At 36.7% G+C, this 22,633-nt stretch overlaps 1 protein-coding gene across 6 annotated transcripts in view; it reads left to right on the forward strand.

Moving 5' to 3' along the window:
• ATP11A (ATPase phospholipid transporting 11A) overlaps nt 1–22,633 on the forward strand; it is a 131,027-nt gene that overhangs the window by 77,632 nt on the left and 30,762 nt on the right. For all 6 annotated transcript variants that reach the window (XM_071807556.1, XM_071807548.1, XM_065829629.2 and 3 more), the window contains exons 5-17: nt 1,784–1,891; nt 3,367–3,495; nt 3,968–4,071; nt 6,670–6,720; nt 9,731–9,795; nt 11,363–11,444; nt 12,695–12,845; nt 13,828–14,025; nt 16,942–17,115; nt 18,540–18,700; nt 18,992–19,063; nt 20,746–20,819; nt 21,071–21,174. In XM_071807556.1, the coding sequence (XP_071663657.1) occupies nt 1,784–1,891; nt 3,367–3,495; nt 3,968–4,071; nt 6,670–6,720; nt 9,731–9,795; nt 11,363–11,444; nt 12,695–12,845; nt 13,828–14,025; nt 16,942–17,115; nt 18,540–18,700; nt 18,992–19,063; nt 20,746–20,819; nt 21,071–21,174 (1,473 nt within the window). The remainder of the gene's footprint in view (nt 1–1,783; nt 1,892–3,366; nt 3,496–3,967; nt 4,072–6,669; nt 6,721–9,730; nt 9,796–11,362; nt 11,445–12,694; nt 12,846–13,827; nt 14,026–16,941; nt 17,116–18,539; nt 18,701–18,991; nt 19,064–20,745; nt 20,820–21,070; nt 21,175–22,633) is intronic.

The raw sequence follows: 22,633 nt of genomic DNA on the forward strand, positions 1-22,633 counted from the left end.
TGTGATCTGCTCTAGGTGAACCTGCTTTAGCAGGTGGGTTGGACTAGGTGATCTCCAGACGTCCCTTCCAACCCCAACCATTCTGTGATTCTGTGGAAGCAACAGCTACGCACACAAGCTAAGCAAAATAAGGAATTCGTTCACTACATCCCATTTGCAGGTAGATGACCAGCCACTTCCTTGGGAAGGAAGCACTTGTAATGCTTGCTTAGAAGGACAAATGTCATCACCACAAACCAGCCCCTTCTGCCTGCCTTCCCTGAGCTTTTCTGGCGGAGCACAATGTCACATGGTGTGGAATATCCCCTCGGTTGCTTAGGGTCTGCTATCTAGGCAGTGTCACCTCCCAGCCTCCACTTCCAGCCTACTGACCTTTTTTTGTTGTGGATGTAGGTTGGAGAGTAAACCTTGATGCTGTACAAGCACTGTTCAGCAATAGCCAAAACACTGTGATGTAACCAACACTGTTTTAGCCCCAAGAACAAAGCACAGCAGCAAACAGGCTGCTGTGAAGAAAGTTAACTCCATCTAGGATGGGCCCAGTATAAAGGGTAAATTTGATTGTCCCTTAATAGGATAACTGATTAGCTTCACAGTCATTATGCTTAATGCAGACTTTTCCTTTGTGAGCTTTCAAAGAAACTGTGAAGAGTAGTTTCCATTTCTTTGCAGTGCTAACTATACAATTGGGTATATTCTATAGTAGAATTCAGTTCTTGCTGGTCAGCAGAAGTTGTGATACATGCAATAGCTATTATAGTATTTTAGGTGTGGCTTTCTCACTCTTAGTATTTTAAATGTTACACTTTAGAGTCCTACTGTGGTTTGGTAGTGGCCTATCAAAGCCTGCGTTATTACATGCTGCGGCTCATACTGCAGTTCTGTCTATCCCCTTGAGTCTTTCTCCCAGCAACTGGTATAGACTTTGGGACCCACTTGATGAGCTGTGCCAGCCCCTGGAAGTATATTACACTCAAGTTTTAAAGACTCCGTGAGTTCTCGCTTTATCTCTGAGAGCATCCACGGTAGTGATACTTTGTTCTACATGGAGTGCTCAAGAGAATTAGATGTAAAAATGCTATGGAATACAAGCAATATTTTCCATCTCTTACCACTGGTGTCTTTGTTAGTTCCAATCTTTATCCCATGGCAGGACCTTTGAATGGAAAGTTGCAGATTTGCTGTCTTTTACTTTGTCTGTTTGTGTAAAACACAAATTCAGAGGATAACTGAGCAATCAAAATAAGTTACTCTGCAAAGTCTCTTGAAACAAAATTCTTCAGGACTATATATATTGTATATAGAGTTGAAATTTTGACATAATTGTATGACAATCAGGAAATATGACTACCTTCAGTCATGTCGTCGCTTTATCATCCCTCAGTGTGGAGTCCCAATCTTCTAAAAGGTATTTTCTACACTTCTACCTTCTCAGAAACTGTTTCTATAAATACTTGGCATTTACTCAAGAGTCAGTAGAGCATGAGCAAGAGATGATCACTTAAACACCAGAAATTGCTCTATACATTGTAAACATCCCTATTTATCAAAATGTCTTAATTAAAATATATATTTTTTTTTACTAATTGTAACCTTGAATGGTCTTTTTTATTTATGTCCAACATGACTGTATTACTGATGTGTATTACAATTTCATATTTTCTTTTTTTTTCCTTATCTTGATCAAGGATGATTTTTAAAATTTTTGTTGCAAACTAGAGCTGTTCTGTGTCTTTATAGCCAATTGTGCATCACTGCAGCATTCAATTTCACTGTTTTCTAGGGTTATGAAGATTGGCTTCGACATAAAGCTGACAGTGCAATGAACCAATGCCCTGTACATTTCATTCAACATGGTAAACTGGTTAGAAAGCAAAGCCGAAAATTAAGAGTAAGTAACTATAACTTAGCAGAGCTTTACTTCACACCCCTTGTAAAACAAATTATACAGAAATGTAGTATGATGATGTTGTACCATTTATTACATTTAATGGAGATTAGACCTGCAATATACTAATTTTTAGTTGAATGCCTCTGAATAAAATTTTTTTAGAAGCTAGATATATTTCTGCCTTATCTTTACTTTGTTCACTCCTCTTATAGCTGTTCCTTTCATTTTCCATTTTTTAACTTGGAATCACACTCATTATTTGTCTTCTGTCTTTTCTCCATTTTTGATCCTCTATGGTTATGGACATTAATAATTTATTTAAACCTGATTAAGTTTCTTTTAATTTTCATACCTGGTTGTTACAGGTATGCTCAGCAACTTGCAGTCTCCTATGCCGTATGTACAATCTGTGATTTTTCCTTGCTGTTGGTTAAAAAAAAAGCCTTTTTCATACCCACAAGAAGTTAAATCTCATTTATCATCATCACCATAGTTTTTCAGTATGTGTTAGTAAATCCTACCTCAATTGTCACAAATTTATTTTTAGATGTTATTAATGCTGTTTGTTATCAAACTATTTTGCCTAACTAGAATTAACTGACTCCTGCCAACTGCCAAGGATATTGGAAATTACCTTTATAAGTATATCAAGAGAACAACAATTAAGCTGAATTTTACAGTAATTAATCATGAAATTAAAATATATTGAACAGATGTTGAACAACATAAAAATTGCAAAAGTTACATATTGTGATGAGATTTTTATTGGAACTTTTGTATTCTTATGACGTAGTATATTTTTGCCATTTGTTCATTTTTTTGATGTACCTTTGTAAAAGGTGACCTCCAAAAATGTATCAAAGGCTGTTTCTCTCAAATGAGTGATTTACAGTAATATTTTGAATTTATATTTGGTTGACTGGGACAGTCTTTAACACACTGTAAAATATTACCTGTATTTATATGAATAAAAATTAATTTGCTCACCTTTAAACATGGATAAAAAGAGGATGGACGTCTAGTAACAAATTCTGCTGAAAATGAATCTGTTCTAATTGGCAGACTTTGAATTCTTAGCTTTTTTAGCTATTTCTAATTATAATATTCAGAGCTAGATGCTTAAGAGCCAAGGAGAGCAGCTCACAGCTCCAGCTGGTTTTGAAACAATGTTTAGTTTTACTTCCTCTTAAAACAAGGATAGTATCTTTCATCTCTCAAATAATGTTGCAAAACTTAATAAGATATGTTCAAAATGGTTATCCTGAGAGTAAAGGTAATAAACAGTAGGTCTCAGTCCTTCCTTAAAGTATAATTCAGTTTTTCAGACTCCTGTGGTAAAATCGTTGTGTAAATAAAAACTGATGAATTTTCAAGATATTTGCGTGGACCCAGGTTTCAGTTTTGAAATTGGAAATTTAGGCTGCTACATAAATGATAAACACATTTTATTTTGTTTTGTTTTGTTTTTTCCTTAGGTTGGAGATATTGTAATGGTAAAAGAAGATGAAACATTCCCATGTGACTTAATATTTCTATCAAGTAGTAGAGGAGATGGAACATGTTTTGTTACAACAGCTAGTTTGGATGGTGAATCCAGTCATAAAGTAATAAAATGTTCTACATTTTCTTTTTAAGGCGAAGTATGCATTTAATATTTTACACAGATCATAATGTGACTTCATGCTTATATGTGTGAGCAGATACACTAACTTCTGTAACTTAGAATTCTACCAGTTGACTTCATATCTCTTAAAAATGTTATTATTTTATGAAAAGTTTAAAATAATATTTATTTGTGATTTTTGTCCATGTCCAGTATAGGCATGCAGATTACAGAGATACTGCACAAACTTTTTTACTTAAATGCTTTTATCGTGACCTGACTTGTGACCACACTGCATGGTACTTGCATATAATGTAAGATACCCAGTTACAAGCATCTCGTTTGAACTGTGAGCTCTTATGTAAAAGACAGTAAATCCTATTTCATGCTGAACTGAAGTATATTTGCAGGTTAATGTCTTGTGTATCTGTCCTTACTTTTTGATTTTATTTACACCTTTCTAATCATTCCAGACTTACTATGCTGTTCAAGACACAAGGGCATTTCACAATGAACAAGAAATCGATGCACTACATGCCACCATTGAATGTGAACAACCTCAGCCTGACCTTTATAAGTAAGAAAATAATTCTTACCTGTGTTATATAAGGTACCCTAACAATACATTGTAAGAGTATCATAATGAAAAGATACTGGCTGCATCTGGCTGGTTAGGATGGGCCCGAGAGTGAGCTTGAAGTCAGGTTAGTCTTCCTTCTGAGCTGCTTTCCTGCAATTAGCTCACTGGTCTGCTCTAGGGCACCACTCTCTGAAGGAGGGTGCACCAGACAATCTATTGGGTTGCATAACAAAACTTTTAGAACTTTTATTTCTATTTAATTTTTTAATCTTAACAAAAAAAAAAAAAAAAAATTTGGTGTATTTCTTGACACTGACACCCTCTCTCAGTCTGTACGTCAGTGTCTTCCATGTCACATACAGTTTGAGAGGAGTACTCTGGAGAAGAGAGGATGAAGAGAGGTTGCCAGTGGCACTCTCACTTGTTCCTTTGCTTTCAGCATATTGCAAAGTATTGCAGTTTGTGCCTGGTTAGGTGGATTTATGGATTATGTTAACTAGTTCTAACCAAAGTAACCCTCACAAAATGGTGAAGTGGCTTAAAAAGATTCTTGCAAAGAAACTGCAGATTGGAGTTACTGATAATGGAAGCACAGGTGAACAACAAGAAAATGGCAAATGCTTCTGCTCCCAATATGAGCTTTTCATCAACCACATGGAGGTAAAAACAATGCCAATTTAATCAGATCTGACAGGAAGTCAGCCAAAAAAAAAAAAAAAAAAAATTACCAAGACTATTTGAAATACAGATTTATGTATTTTATCATTAGCGATCAACGTTACCTTACCTTACCTTAGTGCTTTGAGATATCAGTTCATGATAGTATGAAGCCAAATTATTAGCAAGACATTTGAAAACTAAGCATCTAGAACAGGAAGAAAAACCTCTACAATTTTTTAGCCATGTTGAAAGTCATGCAATACTCAGTATTTTACAAAAGTACTGTACAAAATTTCACTAAACTTAATTATAAGCCTTTTAAAGCCTCCTTTTGAGGTTTCTTTTTTAATAGTGAAAGACAAAAAAAATGTAGTATTGGGAAACACTTCTTCCTGCTACAGTAAAAATAGCTGAAATAATACACAGAAAACGATATGGTGACAAACTGAAATGCACTCTTTTGTGGGTAAATACTGTCAGAAGATGCATAGAAAACATTGCTTATTTCTGAGGTGTGGAGCTATTTCTTTTTCCTGATCTCAGTGATCAAGGAACTGGTCTAGAAATCTGCAAGAGAACAGATTCTTTAGCAAACCAATTCCATGAATGACTTGGTATTTTTTTAAATACATGGCTCATGAAGTGGACATTTGTAAGTTGAAGCTCAAGCCATTATAGATGGTGAAATTTGCTGGGACAGCTGTTGACACATGAATAATGAGAATGCTTATTGGTAGACAGCTTCTATTTCTGCTAATTTTTAATTGACACTTTGCCTCTCAACAAACCCCAGTGGTGAATCTTTCTTTCCAAAGGCACAAAGTCGTTTTATATTGTGACGCATCGTAACAAACTGTCCAGTGGCTTTAGGTCTGGTCCTGCTGTGGTGTAAATTCTCTCAGCAGACGGGCTGCCACTCCTCTGAGCCTGAGAGGCTCTTTTCCAGGGTAACAGACCCTCCAGCTCCCCACAGTTCCTTTTGCCATCCAGAATGCTGATCTCCAGCTTAATCCCTTTTGGTTTGAGGTTACTCACTGGGACAGCGGTGTTGCAAATACTGAGTCTGTCTGGAATGGGGTTAATTTTCTTAATAGCAGCCCATGTGGTGTAGTGTTTTTGATTTGTGACTAAACAGTGGTGATACCACATGCATGTTTTAGTTACTGCTGAGCAGTTCTTGCACAGTGTCAAGGCTTTTTCTCTGTCTCTTGCTCTGCCCTCCAGCAAGCGGGCTGGGGCTGGGCAAGAGGCTGTGAGCTGTCACAGCCAGGACAGCTGACTTCAGCTGACCAGAGGGTTATTGTGTGCCATATAATGCTGTGCTCAGCAGTAAAACTTCTGGGAGGTTGGAGACTGACTGGGCATCAGTCTGCTTATGGGAGGTGGTGGGTGGTTGCCTTTGCATTGCTTGGGTTTTTTTCCTTATTGAACTGTCTTCACCTCACTTTTAATCTTCTGATGCTCTCCTGTGTCTTGCTGGGGGGGCAGTGAACAAGAGGCTAGTGGGTGCTTAGTTGCTCTCCAGGGTCAACCCACCAAATATAGATAAAATGTACTTAGAGATATTCAGAGGGAAAAATTGCTTATTAACTTTATGCTTTTGGTTTGGTTTGGTTTTAATACAGTTGTAGGTTTGGAGTTTTGTAAAGGATAGTAATCACACTGTTGCCCCAGGTATCTTATTCCCTAAGATTTCTTGTCTAATTAGAAGATTTATTCATAATTATTATAATATTTTTTATGTTTTTACATTCAAACTTACATTGACTTACTGTCTGGTTTTTTTGTATCTCTGTGTTTTAAATATATACATATATATCTCTGTATTGTTTACTTTCTGGATAATCAGAGCATGTTTAATTAGAAGCTGTTTGTTCACTGTAATAAATGTTTTCTATGAAGTGCTGTTAAGCTACTCATTTATTTCCTTTGCAGATTTGTTGGTCGAATAAATGTTTACCATGATAGAAATGAGCCTACTGCAAGGTAGGGCAAATCCAGGGTTTCTATTCATTCAAACATTTTTAGGGTTAACTAAGTATCAATAATGAGAATTACTTTTGTTTCACCAACATTGTGTTCCTTTGTCCTATTGACAAATTTTCTCTTAGAAGTTTACAGACTAATTTCATTTATCATAAATATTTCATGTTTTAATCAGTGAGATTTCTCTCTGTGTCTTAATTCAACTTCAGTTTTTGTTTGATATGTACTTAGTTTGTAAATTATGTTGGTAGGATTTTCATAATACTGCCCCATTAGCATGAGGTCTCAGTAGTGCACCAAACAGTATGAATAGTATCACTTGTGTATTTCTCTCGTTTTTTTTCTTGGAGGAGATTGTGCATGCCAAACATAATTTTAAGTTTTACTAAGGGTGTTTGTACATTTGTCTAAAATGTCCACAGTGTTGTGTGCATTCAGGAAGGCAACATCCAGGGAAATGCATTTTGTATGTGCGGTAAGAGACAGCAATCTCTTACCCTGGGTCTGGCACCTAGAAAGGTTGGTCTCTTGTGCAAATTCACCCTGACGTGAGTGGGGCGTGTTCTGCTCAAGGAGCAGTCTGCAGCCCAAGACATTTCTTGTCCAGCAAATAGAGAAAAAGAATGAAGCAGTACAAAAGAGGTATGAGTCTTTCTGTCTTTTCGGCCTAGAATCTTCTGTCTACTCAGCAATGAAGAGACTTGCTTTACCTGATTTTGTTCATGACCTTTGCCACAGAGGCAAAGCTATAAGGAGGGGAAAGGCTTCTTGCTTGGGTGATATCCTAGACTCCAGCGTGTGGGAAGTTACTCTGTTCTGGCTAAGTGCCTTCCTAACCTCAGTGTGATTTTTTTGATCTCAGTAAGCAAAGAGGAGGGGAAATCTGGCTGCTCAGTCTGTCAGTCTCATAGCTTTCAGGAAACACCTGTATAACTGCACTGCAAAAAAGTGCAAAAATCTGTCGCCATCCAGAGTGACCATCTCTCAATTGTTCTGGGCTGTACGTCCCTGGGGTCCCTCTAGACAAAGAGGCCATGTGAGCTGTTCTAGCAACAGCTGCCTACTTCCAGGGAATAGGCATCCTTTCCTGATGATCCTGCTCTCCTTTCCAGATTGAGGAATTATGGTATGGAGGGATCTGGACCAGCTGGATCATTGGGCTGAGGCCAGTTGTATGAGGTTCAACAAGGCCAAGTGCCGCATCCAGCACTTGAGTCATCACAACCCCAGGCACCGCTACAGGCTCAGGGAAGAGTGGCTGGAAAGCTGCTTGGTGGAAAAGGATCTGGGGATGTTGATCGACAGCCAGCTGAACCTGAGCCAGCAGTGTACCCAGGTGGCCAAGAAGGCCAACAGCATCCTGGCTTGTATCAGGAACAGTGTGGCCAGCAGGACTAGAGAAGTGATTGTGCTACTGTACTCGACACTGGTGAGGCCATACCTCTAATCCTGTGTTCAGTTTTGGGCCTCTCACTACAAGAAAGACACTGAGATGCTGGAGCGAGTTCAGAGAAGGGCAACGAAGCTGGTGCGGGGTCTGGAGCACAAGTCTGATGAGGAGCGGCTAGGGGAACTGGAGCTATTTAGCCTGGAGAAAAGGAGGGTGAGGGGAGACCTTATCGCTCTCTGCAACCACCTGAAAGGAGGTCGTAGCATGGAGGGGGTTGATCTCTTCTCCCAAGTAACAAGTGATAGGACAAGAGAAAATGGCCTCAAGTTGCAGCAGTGGAGATTCAGATTGGATATTAGGAAAATTTTCTTCACAGAAGGGGTTGTGAAGCATTGGAACAGGCTGCCCAGGGAAGTGGTGGAGTCACCATCCCTGGAGGTATTTAAAAGATGTATAGATGAGGTTCTTAGGGACATGGTTTAGTGCCAGAGTGAGATTATGGTTGGACTTGATGATATTGAGGGTCTTTTCCAACGAAAATGATTCTGTGATCGTGTAGTAGTAAATTGCTACAGTCTGCTATGAAAAGTCTTTTTTTGTCTTTCAGTTTAAAGATTCTTTTGACTAATAAAGTTGGTTGGAAGTTGGCTTTGGTGGGAGAGGAAAGGAAAATAAGCAGACCTTTTAAATCTCAACAGCAATATATTTATTTATGTATAACACTGTGAATGGACTCGATAATCTTGAGGATGTCTTCCAACTGGAATGTTTCTATAATACTAATGAGAAGATTTGTGGCACTAATACTTGTATTCCTTGAATAGCACTATTAGAGCAATTGGTATTTTTTACTACACGGGGTGTAGTGTCTTATAACCCAAATCATTGATCTAACAGCACTCCACTGGTTTAAATTGAACTAGTTTCAGGTTTTACATCAGAGTTACAGCCCTGGTGTTTTTGTTTATTCAAAGTTTCTTGATTTTGGAGGGTTTTATGCCACAAGAACGCTTTAAATAACATTCAGAAATACTGATCTTGTTTCATCGCTGTATAAATAGTCTGAAAGTTCTGTGTGCTGTCTGGCTATAAAGTAGTCCTTGTTTTTGCACTCATATAGTGACTTCTATTACATATCATGCTCCAGAATTGTATTTTAAACTGCAGGGGTATCCTCAATAAATTATTTTTATGGTTTGCAATGTATACAGTAAGTTGTATACTTTTTATACTTAAAATAAAATGGAAGAATGTATTGTCCTTAGTCAGTACTTCTAACATGCAGGACAGTGCAGTTTATATAAACCTAAAAGATATTTGACTCTATTTTTAAAAATAAGCACCTTGCAGTTAGGATGATGAGTCTTCATTTACATACATGCATATGTGGATTTTAGATGCATTGGTTTAAGACTTGAATTGTGAAATTATGAGCTTAATTTTAGGCTTCTGGATATATTTTTTTACATTTTCACTTAAAAGCTTTAAATATTGCCTAGTAATTTTGTTACTCAAAATAAAAATAATTGAGTAAGACTCATTTCCTGTTTTACATGTTTTCCACTAAGGTCTGCTGTTTCTCTCTAAATGTTTATATTTTGTAATCTATATCTTTTGCAGGCCATTAGGATCTGAAAATCTGCTTCTTAGAGGAGCCACTTTAAAGAATACAGAAAAAATCTTTGGTAAATATTTCTATTGATTATTTAAATGGATCCTGAAGTAATAAGCAAATATCAAACAAGGTTACAACCCTAGAGTTACTAGTGAGCATATGATTTCTATTGAATCATTTGATTTGCAACTTTTTAATAGGGTTTACTGTTGCTTTATTTGCCATAAAGTAACTATTAATAATGTACAATGACTATAGAGGTTTTTAGGAGGGGGATTTTATAGTTTAGTCTTCAAGGCTTAGTGATGATGACTCAACTTCTTCATGTAAATGTATGATTTTTGACCAAGCATGGTGAATTAATGTTGTCATTCCAAAGCAGTTAATGAACCTGTTGAAAAATTTTACATCTGTTCTGCTCATTTGTCAAAACAGATACTCCAACCAGATGTAAGTGTCGCTGATATTAAAAAAAAAAAAAAAAAAATCCACTTAAACAGTTCCAAATCAAAATCAGACTTTCTACCAGGCAGTGTGTTTTGTGTGTGAGAGTTGTCTTTGTTTCGTGGAAAATTTTGAATATTTTAGCAGAAATAAGCACAAAGTGAGTTTAGTTTTTTTTTGAGATCCTTCAAGAAAACTTAGTGGAAGTAGTAGTTCAGTTGTAACAAGCCATTCTTTGCTGGTGACAAAAAGGATAAGGATCCAAGTCATCCTGTATCATATACAACTTCTGTACTCCCAAGAAGGATCATCAGCTACTTAGACCAAAAAGCCAAAATGTTGCAACTTTTTTTTTCAAAAAGAAAGTAATAAGTATATATTAATTTTGACTTGCTCTCATTGCTTTTAATTGTAATCTAAAATGGGTAAACTAATAGAAGTTGTTTGTAGTATTTCTGTGAACTGTAGAGGATGGTTTAAATATTTCTGTTAACTTGTGTATTGTGCAGAGATATTCCTAATATGAATGGTCGTTTCCGGTCTGCCTCACAGTGTTTGCAGTGTTCGTCATTACTGCAACACAATCTGTATCCTAAATTATTTTATTTTAGCTATGTACAGGTATTCTGGATTACTAAGTATTTTAAATCCATCTTCATGTTTAAAGCTTCGTTTAGTCATTGTGTCTAATCTTCCCAAGTTAAGTCTTTCAATCTTGTATTATCAACAGCAACATCAGTAATATTGAAAGGTCACTCTTTTTATTAGTTATTAAATTTTCTTGAAGCATGCTAAATTGATGGCTGTCGTCTAGTCTTCTTGGACGTGTCCTGTAGTTTAGCCCTATCTGGATTTTCTTTTACAATGTATGTCTTAGATTCTATAATTAATGCCGAAACAAGAACTGGAAAATGCAAGGGGATTTATTCAAAACCAGTCTTTGATTTGGCTTTGATGCATAGCAAGATGTTAGCAATTGGGAACTCTGACTCTGGAATGAGATGTAAATGCTGCTTAAGATGTCCCTCTAAGAACCAAGGTATTAAAGCCTTTTGAGTATCATCCAAATCTTGTTATTTTTCTTCAGAATACAGAGAATTAAAGAAATGTCAGAGTTTAATATCTAGTGAATTGTGCTTTTATTAAGTTATTGTACTGTGCAATCTTTGGTAAAACAAGTTGTCTAATTTCAGGTGTTGCTATTTACACTGGCATGGAAACTAAGATGGCATTAAATTACCAAGCAAAATCACAGAAGCGATCTGCTGTAGAAAAGTAAAATTTCTGATATTTCTTTTGGGGGTGGAAAACTGCATGTTTGATGAATAAAAGGGGATTTTTATTTTTCCTAAAACTGTATGTTTCAGTGATTTATATTTTTAAAAAGGTACAGAAACTTAAAATATGCTTTTTTGTGTGTATCATTTTTACTCATGAGTCATATAATACCATATAAATGAGGTGCTCAATACTGAATTTATATTAAATGTTAATTATTGAAGAAAAAAAAAAGCCACCTTAAGGTAATGCTTACCTTTTCAAGATATGGTGTGTTTCCCTTGTCCAGAAGACTTTTCACTGGTTAGACTACACCTCCTAATAGTTTTCCCTGGTTAGGTGTTTCAATATCTTAAAATTCCTTTTCATTGCAATTAAGTCTTGAATTCAGTAAAAATAACTCTTGATTCACTTCACTTTGGATCAACTGCAGTAGCGTAAAGCCAGTCTGTGGCAGGTTTTCTGTGGTTTAGCTGCAATTAAAAGCTCTGTACAGGCATATGTGGTGGGAAAAGAAGGCACTGCTGTCTTCAAGGGATGAGCTGATGTTGTTTGCTTACTCTTTTTAAAATCGAGACAACTCTTTTCTAGTCCTGCTGGGCTATGTGAAATCATCAGCTCTGAGTAAGGTGTCCAGCGTTGTGAAAAAAAGACGTCATTGATTAAGGCAAGATGTACTGACCAGCTGACAGCTCTTCTCTTACACAGTCACTGAGCAATGATGATGTGTCTCTTTTCTGTTGTTATTGAGGTTTAACTCATGCTGTTTAGTTCTTGCCCCTCTTTAGTGTAAGTATAAATTTAAATGTGAAGTGTCCTTGCTCTTTTAGATCTGTCTAGAAAGAGTTAAACCATTACAGCTACAAAATGTTCTCGATAGATTTATAGTTCTTTGTTTCTTTAGAAGTGCTTATGTGTGTGTTTTTATATTGGTTCAGGGAAATGGCATCTTCAGGTACAAGCTCAGTTATTTTGTGATTCCATCTCTGCTATTGTTTCCACTAGTATAATAGGTTTGGTAATGTGCCACACACACATTAGAAACAGTCATAGCAGTTAACATTTTAAATAGAAAATGGTCCTCAAGAATATTTTTGTTCATTGAGAAAATACTGTAGAGAAGATGTTTAACATCAGTAGCATTGTTAGACTTGTAGCAAATGTTAGGCTGAAGCACAAGCGTAGCATTTTTTAATAAACTGTAGTTTATGTGCTGATGGAATTTTTATTTTGCCTTATTTTTGTAGATCAATGAATGCATTCCTTATTGTATACCTCTGTATTCTCATCAGTAAAGCACTAATAAATACTGTCCTGAAGTATGTCTGGCAGAGTGATCCATTTCGTGATGAGCCGTGGTATAATCAGAAAACAGAACCAGAAAGGAAAAGAAATCTGGTATGGAAATAGATTAAAATTAAAAAGAGTTTTCACTAAACCCTTAGTTTATAAGAATCCTACTGAAAATAATATACAGCCAGTCATAAATTGTTGCTTTTTTGGCTAAATATGGTGACAGTGTATTTGTGGAAATCTTATGTATTACATTTTTGCACCCAAGTAGTATATATGAATTTAACTGATGAGAAAATGTCTGTTTTAGTATAAAAAGCCTCATGAAAGTTTTTTGGCATGTCCTGTCACTGATGTGAATTACCGAGGAACTGACCTCTTGCAGAGAAATATAGGACTGAAAGGAATCCCACAACTATTGGTAATAACATAACAGCTGTGTGTTTGAAAGAATCTGCTGTAGGAATCTCTGTAAAAATACCTCTCAAAAATTTAGCTTCATATAACCCTATAACTCTGTCATTGGCACTAGAGACAAGCAACAGAGTTGCCAATGTCAAATGTCCTTACAGAAGCAAGGACATAGTCCAGAGCTGATACCAAGATGATCTGAAGTAACAAACTGAACCCAGCACTAGAGAAAGTATATTATTATTTCACCAAATTCTCCCAATCAGACTAGGGGAAATGCGTGATGTGTGCATGCTAGACAGGCAGGATTTCTCATTATCACCAGTAACTCTATCTCAACCTGCCCAGTATGTTGATTCTACCTCCAGCAAGTCTCCACCACTGAAAAAAATCAAACCAGGTTATGTGCACACATTCTCCTTGTATTGAGAGAAGGAAGGGAAACCCTTTATTTATTAGTGAAATGCTACCTGAAAGTTCTGTAATTTGGTAATCCTTGAATGAGTTACTACAGCGGGGATGTCAAACTCATTTTCACCGGGGTGCCACATCAGCCTGGCAGTTGCCTTCAAAGAACCAAATGTAATTTTAGGACTGTATAAATGTAGGAGTAGTTACTTTTTTTTTTTTTGATGGTACATGAGAAATTAATATTTTTATTTTGTTTCTTTGGCAGTTTCTTCAGGCTTTAACAGACTTCCTTGCATTCATGGTTCTTTTCAACTACATTATTCCTGTATCCATGTATGTCACTGTGGAAATGCAGAAATTTCTTGGTTCCTATTTCCTTACATGGGATGAGGAAATGTTTGATGAGGACACAGGTGAAGGACCATTGGTGAATACTTCTGACCTCAATGAAGAGTTGGGACAGGTAAATTTCACTGAATTATAACTTTCTTCAACTGTTCTTACCATAGTTTTTTATTTTAAAATTGTCACTTTTTTTTTTTCAGCTTTGTATGCATTTTCTTTAGTGTTGATTAGTTTTAAAAATAAAATTTGAGATCATCTGATTTTCAAAAACAAAAATTCTGATTTCTCAGCCAGTCAGTGGAAGTCAGTTAGTATTACTGTATTAGTAAATGATAAACACTGTAAGAAGGTAGTGATTTCTCTCCATTGACCATAAGGGAGATTGTAATAAGCATCTAACTTCCTTAGAGTAAAAATCAGATGGAAAAAAAAAATCCCTTTTTGTCTGACTAGAGCGACACCAAATCTCCAGACGCAAGTTTCATCCCATAAAATGACAGACAGTCACTCTCATTTGCTAAAATAAATTCTATCTTGTAGTATTCTGTTTTAAGAAAATAATCGCCTTGACACAGATACATATGCATATTTTGGGAAAATATTTAGGAACTCTATTAATTTAAAATGTTTTCATAGGTTTTCAAATAATTAAGATGGTGCATTTCCTTAGTTTTGTACAACCAAAGTAGTAATTAAGCTTTTAGGGACATCTGTCTCTTTGGATAAAAGGTGGTACCATGTGTTTTACTATTGTGGAAGACAGTCAGTGCTGTCTCCTGTGAGATCCTCATAGAGACTCTGCTGAATTATGGGCTGGATGAGCAGACAGACAGTGAGGAAGACTGAAAATTGGCTGAAGAGCCAGGCCCAACAGGTGGTGGTCAGCAGTGCCAAGTCTAATGGGAGGCCAGTAACTAGTGGTGTACACCAGGGGTCAATACTGGGTCCAATCCTGATCATTAATGGTCTGGATAATGGGGCACAGTGTACCCTGGGGTCCACCCAGCTGGAAAGCAGTTTGGCAGAAAAGGACCCAGGGGTTTTCCTGGACACCAAGTTGAACATGAGCCAGAAATGTGCCCTTGCAGCAAAAGAGGTGAATGGTGTCCTCACCTGCATTAGACAGAGTATTGTCAGAAGGTGAAGGGTGGTGATCCTTCCCCTCTGTTCTGCACTGATGAGGCACACCTGAAGTACTGTGTCCAGTTCTGGGCTCCTCAGTACAACAGTGACATGAACGTACTGGAGAGAGAGTCAACTGAAAGGACCACAAAGATGGTGAAGGGAAGGGACTGGAGCATCTCATGTGAGGACAGACTGAGAGAGCTGGGACTGTCCAGCCTGGAGAAGGGAAGGTTCAAATGGGATCTTATCAATGTATATTAACACTTGAAGGGAGGGTGCAAAGACGATGGAGCCAGGCTCTTCCCAGTGGTGCCCAGTGACAAGAGCAGAGGCAGTGGGCACCACCTTAAACAGGAGAGTCCATCGGAACATCAGGAAACGCTACTTTACTGTCAGAGTGACTGAGTTGCCCAGGCAGACTGTGGAGTCTCTGTCCTTAGAGATAACCAACACCTGTCTGAACACAGTCTTTGGCAACCAGCTCTTGGTGGCCCTGCTTGAGCAGGGTGAGTAGACCAGATGGCCTCTGGAGGTGCTCTCTAGCCTCAAACATTCCGTGATTCTGTTATAAAAAACCCTTTAGTACTGCTGAATTTCAAGTGCCTTCCCTAAAATCATCAGTGCTTGGCTTTATTAGTACCAATCCAATGAACTAAATTTTGCTTCTACATTTTTGAAAGATGTTACACATTGTATTTCTAATGAAGGCTTTGATTGTGAATCCTTGTTTGTGGTTGTAGTAAATAGTGTCATAGTGACATACTTTATTTCTTTTTTCATGTAATGGGTGTTGATTGCAGAGCAGCACACTGGATGGATGAAAGACCTTTGCTTGATAGCATTTTATATCTTGTATAAATGTATTATGAAACTGAATGTAGGATTTGAGATGAAAGAAATCTATATAAATCCTGTCCACTTCAAAAAAACTTGAATATGGGTGTTGTGTTCACAGATAACAAACCACTGGAAAACTTGGAAACTTGCCTTATCAGATTAGTGAATATTAGAAGAGTCCGTCTAGGGGGAAAGTTCACATACTTAGTAACTTCTCTTGTGACTGAGAGCAAAAATTTGTTGTGTTGTTTTTTTTTTTTTTTAATGCACTTGATAAATGTTGAAGTTTGTTAAACAATCTGACAAGTACTAAGCAGTTGCCTTACTTCAAGTGTTTAATTCCTAACCTTACATAATGCTCTCAGTTTATCAAATACCTACATGCAATCTGTATACAGTACATATATCTGATACCCAAAATTGAGCTTGTGTCGATCTAGCTCTTCTGGTTTATAGTTCATGTTTTCGTTTTATTTTTGACGTTGTTATCCTTAAATGCCAGGGCTCATGGTAAAAGGTAAAATCAATGAAAAATTCAATATCAAGGCAAAAGGAATGTTTCCAGGGCAATAATAGTGCCCATGTGTATAACTGTATGTGACCATTAGTTCAGAGTCCTCATTTAACATTATTGTAGTGGGGAATTCTGATACTACCCTAAGGACCATTCTGACAGCAACTGATCCAAATCCAGGCACGTACATTAAATAATGATCCCTGGGAAATGGAATTTGTGTGCATTTTGTTTCCATAAATATCTGTCTTGCAGCAAGAAAGACATTAAAAACCAAAAAGGAGCTTGAGGGAAGAGTGAAAGTAGATTAAACACATTATTTGTATTTGTTATGAGGCAAAAGATAGCTTTGCTGATAGTCTTGTAATAAAATCTTTCAGGGCCCACATTTCCATGGAAAACAACTCCCAAGAGAAATTACTGGTTTCCTTTTCTGAAAGAGCCTTCATAAAAACCTTTAAAAGAAGGTGTAACCCAGTAATAATCTCGGTTTTGTTAAGAGACCTTGGAAAAAATGCGTTCATATTACTGCAGTTTTTAATTTGTGCTCATTTGCAGATTGAGTATGTCTTCACAGATAAAACAGGAACGTTAACTGAGAACAACATGGAATTCGTAGAATGTTGCATCGAAGGGCACGTTTACGTACCACATGTGATCTGCAATGGCCAAGTTCTCCACGATTGTACAGGCATTGATATGATTGATTCTTCTCCAGGAGGAAGTGGAAAGGTATGATGACTCTTTCTGGGTTTTTGGTTTATATAATGAAACGTGAAAATTGAATGGTGCTGATGAAGGGAATGTTAGAAATGTAACATCCTTGAATTTCACAAATCAAAGTAAGTAACTGCAGGAAATGCATCACAACATGAACATTTCCCTTTCCTACTTTAGACTAAGATTTAAAAGCTTAATATGAAGTTTCCCAACTTAATGCAGCTGTAGAATTGAATTAAGTAAAACCTAAAAATATAGAACTTTATCTGGCTAATATCTGAAGAAACATAATAGCTGGTTTCCATTTAAAAATAGCTACAATAGGGAAAGCAAGGCAGGAACCTCCTGAACTCCTGAAGGGGGAAAATGAGTGCTCAGTGCACACACTTACTTAGTCGTCACTGAGTAAAGATGTGGCCAGAGAATGGTTTATGATCAAATTAAATTACCTTTAAATGTGACTTAATCTAACCACATCTGATATGTGCTACACACAGTATGTATGTGCTGTGGCTTTTTTGCTGGATAATGCAAAGTTAGTTGGAAGTTAAGGAGACTTCACATGTCAACTGATGAACAGGATATAAATGGGCAGGATAATCACAGCCAAAGGACAATATGTTTTAAAAAATTTATCAGTACAGTTTCAAATCATACTTTGGCCATATTCTTCATTATGGCAAAACAAGGCATCTTAAATATGTTGGTGTAATTCAACAGCCTTATGGCTTTCTCAGCCTTGGCCCTCAGAATGTGGTCCAAAGGTACACTGTGTATTTTATCTTGGAATTATAATGACACAAAGTTCGTATTGAACTGTACAGAAGAATAAGATTTGGACACAAAGATGCAGGTAGAACACAGCCAGGTATCCATGAAATAGAAATCTATTTCTGGTGTCAGAAGCTGCCATTACCAAACCATATGAAACTTTATAGAAGTTGTTGACTCCAGCTGTCCAGTTGTCCACGCTCCTTTTACTTTGTGTAGCTCTGAGAGGTGTTCAAGCTGCGTAAGAAATTGAAGTCTCTAAATCCTGTTAACACTTGTGCTTCAGGTGCTGCATCCCTCTGTCTGGACTCAGGACTCCGAAAATTGTATCTTGACTAGTATTTAATACAGGCTGTTAAAATCAAAGCAAAAGTAAAGAAAAAAAATCCTTTAGCCACATGTACGCGCTCAGAGGGGGCAAAAGATGCACACTGGCTTTTTTGGGCATCAGCAGCTTGACTGGCATGGTGATGCTGGTAGCAGCTGTGTGGTTACTGCCAGGAGAGACTTGGCTCCTCCTAAAAGGCAGGTCACCTGTGACACTGTCTTTATCTGATAATAAACAGTAGTAGTTGGTGACATGCATAACCTTCCAAAAGAAGAATTTTCAAATGAGTGCTTTGAAATGATCACACATGGTAACAACCACTCCTTTTCTTTTTTAGGAGAGAGAGGACCTGTTTTTCCGAGCTCTTTGTCTTTGCCACACCGTTCAGGTAAAAGATGATGACAGTGTAGATGGATTAAGGAAAAACCAGCTCTCAAGACCTTGTATATATATATCGTCATCACCTGATGAAGTTGCTTTAGTTGAGGGAATACAGAGGTATGTGTGTAATTAGTTAGTGTACTTTTTTAATCTAGGGTTCTAGGGTTCAAAATTGTTTTCAGCACAAAAATTGTAACAACAAACACCGAATCATCTAGAGGTGCTGATTTTCTTAATATGCAGTCGTGACTGTTCATATTCATTAAATAAAACCAGTTTGTTGTTATGTTTTGGTTTTTTGTTTGTTTTCCAGAACACAAACTCAGTATTAAATCCTTATGACATACTTAAACTGAATAATTGTATTTTTGTTGTATTCATTCTCTTGATGTGTGTTTCATTTTATAGACTTGGTTACACCTATCTAAGGCTGAAGGACAATTTTATGGAGATCTTAAATCGGGAAAATAACATAGAGAAGTGAGTAGTTGAAAATATAACAGACTGATGCGGAGTTTTTACTGATGTGTTTAATGAATCATCCTTTCGCTATGCATTAATTTTTAAATCAGATAATTCAAAATTGTACATTTTAGTAGAAAAATGAATTATCTACTAATATTTTAACAGATCCCATACTTCTGTATTTTCATTTAGTCTGTTAGCTTGGCAGTATATGCAATATAAAATATTAATATAACAACAAAGATGTGGTGGCCTAATCTAATAGTTCTTAATAGTTTTAGGAACTATGTATGCTTTTCCTTTGTTATATGGTAAATTATATTTTCCTAATAGAATGTGGTATATGACCCATTTTTTTTTTTCACAAAAAATACTTATAATTTACAGGAAAGTAGTGTCTGTAGGATACATTTTTATAGCTGGTTCAAATAAAATTTCAAACAGATACTGTAGTTTTTTTTGTTATTTATCTTTGACAGGTAGAATAAATTTTGTAGGCCATAGTATGAGTAAAATTTTCAACATTTAAGTAGTACAGCTGTTCAATGGGATGTACATACTTTTGAAAATGTTACCTTGCACTTCCGTGGATGTCTGCTGGTTAAGGCTATTGTCGATCTGGGTCTTCCTGCATGCACACTCTGCTGACTGCACAGAGAATCTTGGACACAAATACAGAAACCCTACTGTTATTTTCCCCCCTTTTAGGGGAACATGGAGGATTTTTCCCAAAGGTTACTTCAGGCGTTTTGGCTCACCTCATAATAACTGGAGTCAGTTTCATTATGAAAGCACCATAATTAGGAATCTTCTCCAAATGCATCTCAGTTTGTAGCTTAGGCCTTATCCAGCTTCTTGTTAGAATCTGTTGTAACTTTTAATGAAATAAACACTGTGACCTTGCACAGGTTTGAATCTCAGGCTGTTGCAAGGACTTAGAACTGAATGGTCTAATTAAATAAGCAGATCTGTTTTATAAGCAAAATAGTAACAGTGAGGAATTCTGAAGAGATTTGGATTAATGATTGGGATGCTTATATTTGTGCTGGAAAAAATGGCAGCTCTCTTAAATGAAATAGATAAGAGAGTAAATTGTTAAAGTACATAAACTGATGAATTATACAGAATCAGTACAAGAGGAGCTTGTATTCATTTTTCCTTCTAGAAAGGAAAGGAACACGGGATAAAATAATATCATAAAAACAATGGCAAACATAAAATCAGTAAAAAGAAATGTTTTTTTCCTTGTATAACTTGTTGGTCAATACTTGAGCAAGATTCATGAAAATTAGAAAGGTATTACATAAAGACTTCTTTGTAAACACTTAGACATTTCAAGTTGTAAGGCTATGCCCAGATATTATAGGTAGGAATTTACTTACTTTATGAGCAACTTAGTGCTCTACTGCAAGGTTTCTAGTCTTCTGCTTAAATAAATTATATTGACTATACATCCAAAGATACTCATGAACATCATGCAGACAAATTCTGTTTCAAGTAATTAGGAGCCGAGGGCGTCCCCCATTTATTATTTGTAACTTGCTGTTTCATTCTGTACTATTTGCATATTCCATAATACCCAACATAATTTTCCATCTTAGAAGTCATGTTTTAGTTGACATACTTGAAGTTGTAATAACCAGCTTAGGGATCTGGAAAAGCCGAGTTGTTTAAAAAATATTGTGTTTCTGTTTCAGGTTTGAATTATTAGAAGTTTTGAGTTTTGATTCTGTGAGACGGCGAATGAGTGTGATTGTTAAATCTTCAGGAGGTAAGGCTGTCACATTCTGTTTCTTCTTAGACATTTTAGTTTCACTTGAATTTATTTCAGGTTTGTCAAAGAGTTAAGCGTTAATCACAGTCTGTGTGCATTGCTTTATAAAAAAGAGGACCAAGTACCAGCATGGGTGCAAATGTTATAAAAAAGTTGGAAGAAATCTTTTTGAAGACTTAGTAATTTGAATGTTTTTTTGAAGAAAGATATCTTTGGCCATTTTGAATTCCATATGCTGTCTCTTTTAGGTGATATATTTCTGTTTTGTAAGGGAGCAGATTCTTCCATATTTCCTAGAGTCAAAGAAGGCAAAATTGACCAAATACGCTCCAGAGTTGAACGCAATGCAGTGGTAAGATTCCATTTTATTGATCTGTTTGTGTGATATCAGTGTCAAAAAAAAAAAAAAGTGTTCTTACCTCCTGCTTCATTTGGTCTTCCCAGGCACCGAAGTGCAGAAAGGCTGTATGGGCAACAGTCTGTTATTCCCTTACATGAATCTGTCTTCCATCTCATATTCCAAATGATAGTTGTGGTGAGAGATGAGTGTGTTAGATATGCACAACTCTGTCTTACACCAGATGTCATCTATTAGCTTTTTTGTATGGCACTGTGGTGATTGAATTAACTTCTGGATGAAAGAAAAGTGACAAACTTCACTGAAAATCATCTGCCAGCTTTCAGTCCCCAACCATAGCAATTGTGATTTGCTGTCTTTGCTTTACAAGCTCTTAAAAGAGGAAATGCATTAGAGCACAGTGTAGCAACAAATGCGGTTCTTATGGGGAAACAGTGTAGCGATCATCCTTATATTTATATTTTTGCTTGCTAAAATGAGCTTTGAACTTCCTGGTCACCTTCAAAAGAAAAATCAGAATTTGGTTTTACCTTAAAAATAGTATTTAGAGTTGTAAAATACTGAACTTTGCTGTATCCAAAAATATGAAAAACCCATTGCACTGGCAGTATGACTGCCAGTCTTATAAATAGGATAAAGTTTGCTGGCATCCTGTACTCAAACTGAATACAAAGTATTATTACAGATATGTGAAAAATACCTAGAGTGTTACCTGCTTTTGTTTTGAAGGGAAACTTCAAAACTCTTTGCTAAAGTGCTTTGCTAAGCTTTACTGTATGAAACAACTGTCTGATTACTACAAGTGAAGGAGGCTAATGAAACTGAAATAAGTGTTTACATATCATGTCCATCCAATGTCTGTCAAGAGAGAAAACCAGCCCAACAGCTCTTTCCTCATCCTGGGTAACTGGGAATAGAGCTGACTCCTACATGCAGAAGCTTCTGAAAGAAGGTAGAGGCAGCCACCTGGCACTTGCCCTTACCAACCGCAAGAGTCAGGGAACTCTCTTTTGTGCTTCTCCTTGTTGTATTGGTAATAAGTAACCATACAAAGACCTACTGGATTACAGTTTATGAAGATAAAGTGCCAGTTAAATGATGTTGAGAGAGGCAATATAGTTGAGTGGCAAAACTTTCTTTCTGTACAAGTAGCTTTTTCCCTCCTTACACAGTCTATATGCCCCCTTTCTTATTCATCACACAGTCTCAATGTCTGATCCCGTCTGAAACACCCACAGCTAAGTTCTAGTTTTCACTGAAATGGCACACTTGGTATTCACTTTCAACAGTTGCTGTGATGTTTTGTCCTTGTCCCTGTCTCTGCTGCAAAACAGCCTCAAAATCAGACTCTGCCAAGCTACTATTTATATTATTGTTATTTATTCTGACTCATCCTGCCTAATTATACACATAGGGAAGGAAACCTTTACCTTGACTCTTCTTCCCCTGGTAA

The sequence above is a fragment of the Patagioenas fasciata genome, chromosome 1 (assembly GCF_037038585.1).
Source record: "Patagioenas fasciata isolate bPatFas1 chromosome 1, bPatFas1.hap1, whole genome shotgun sequence".
NCBI classification, from domain to species: Eukaryota; Metazoa; Chordata; class Aves; order Columbiformes; family Columbidae; genus Patagioenas; species Patagioenas fasciata.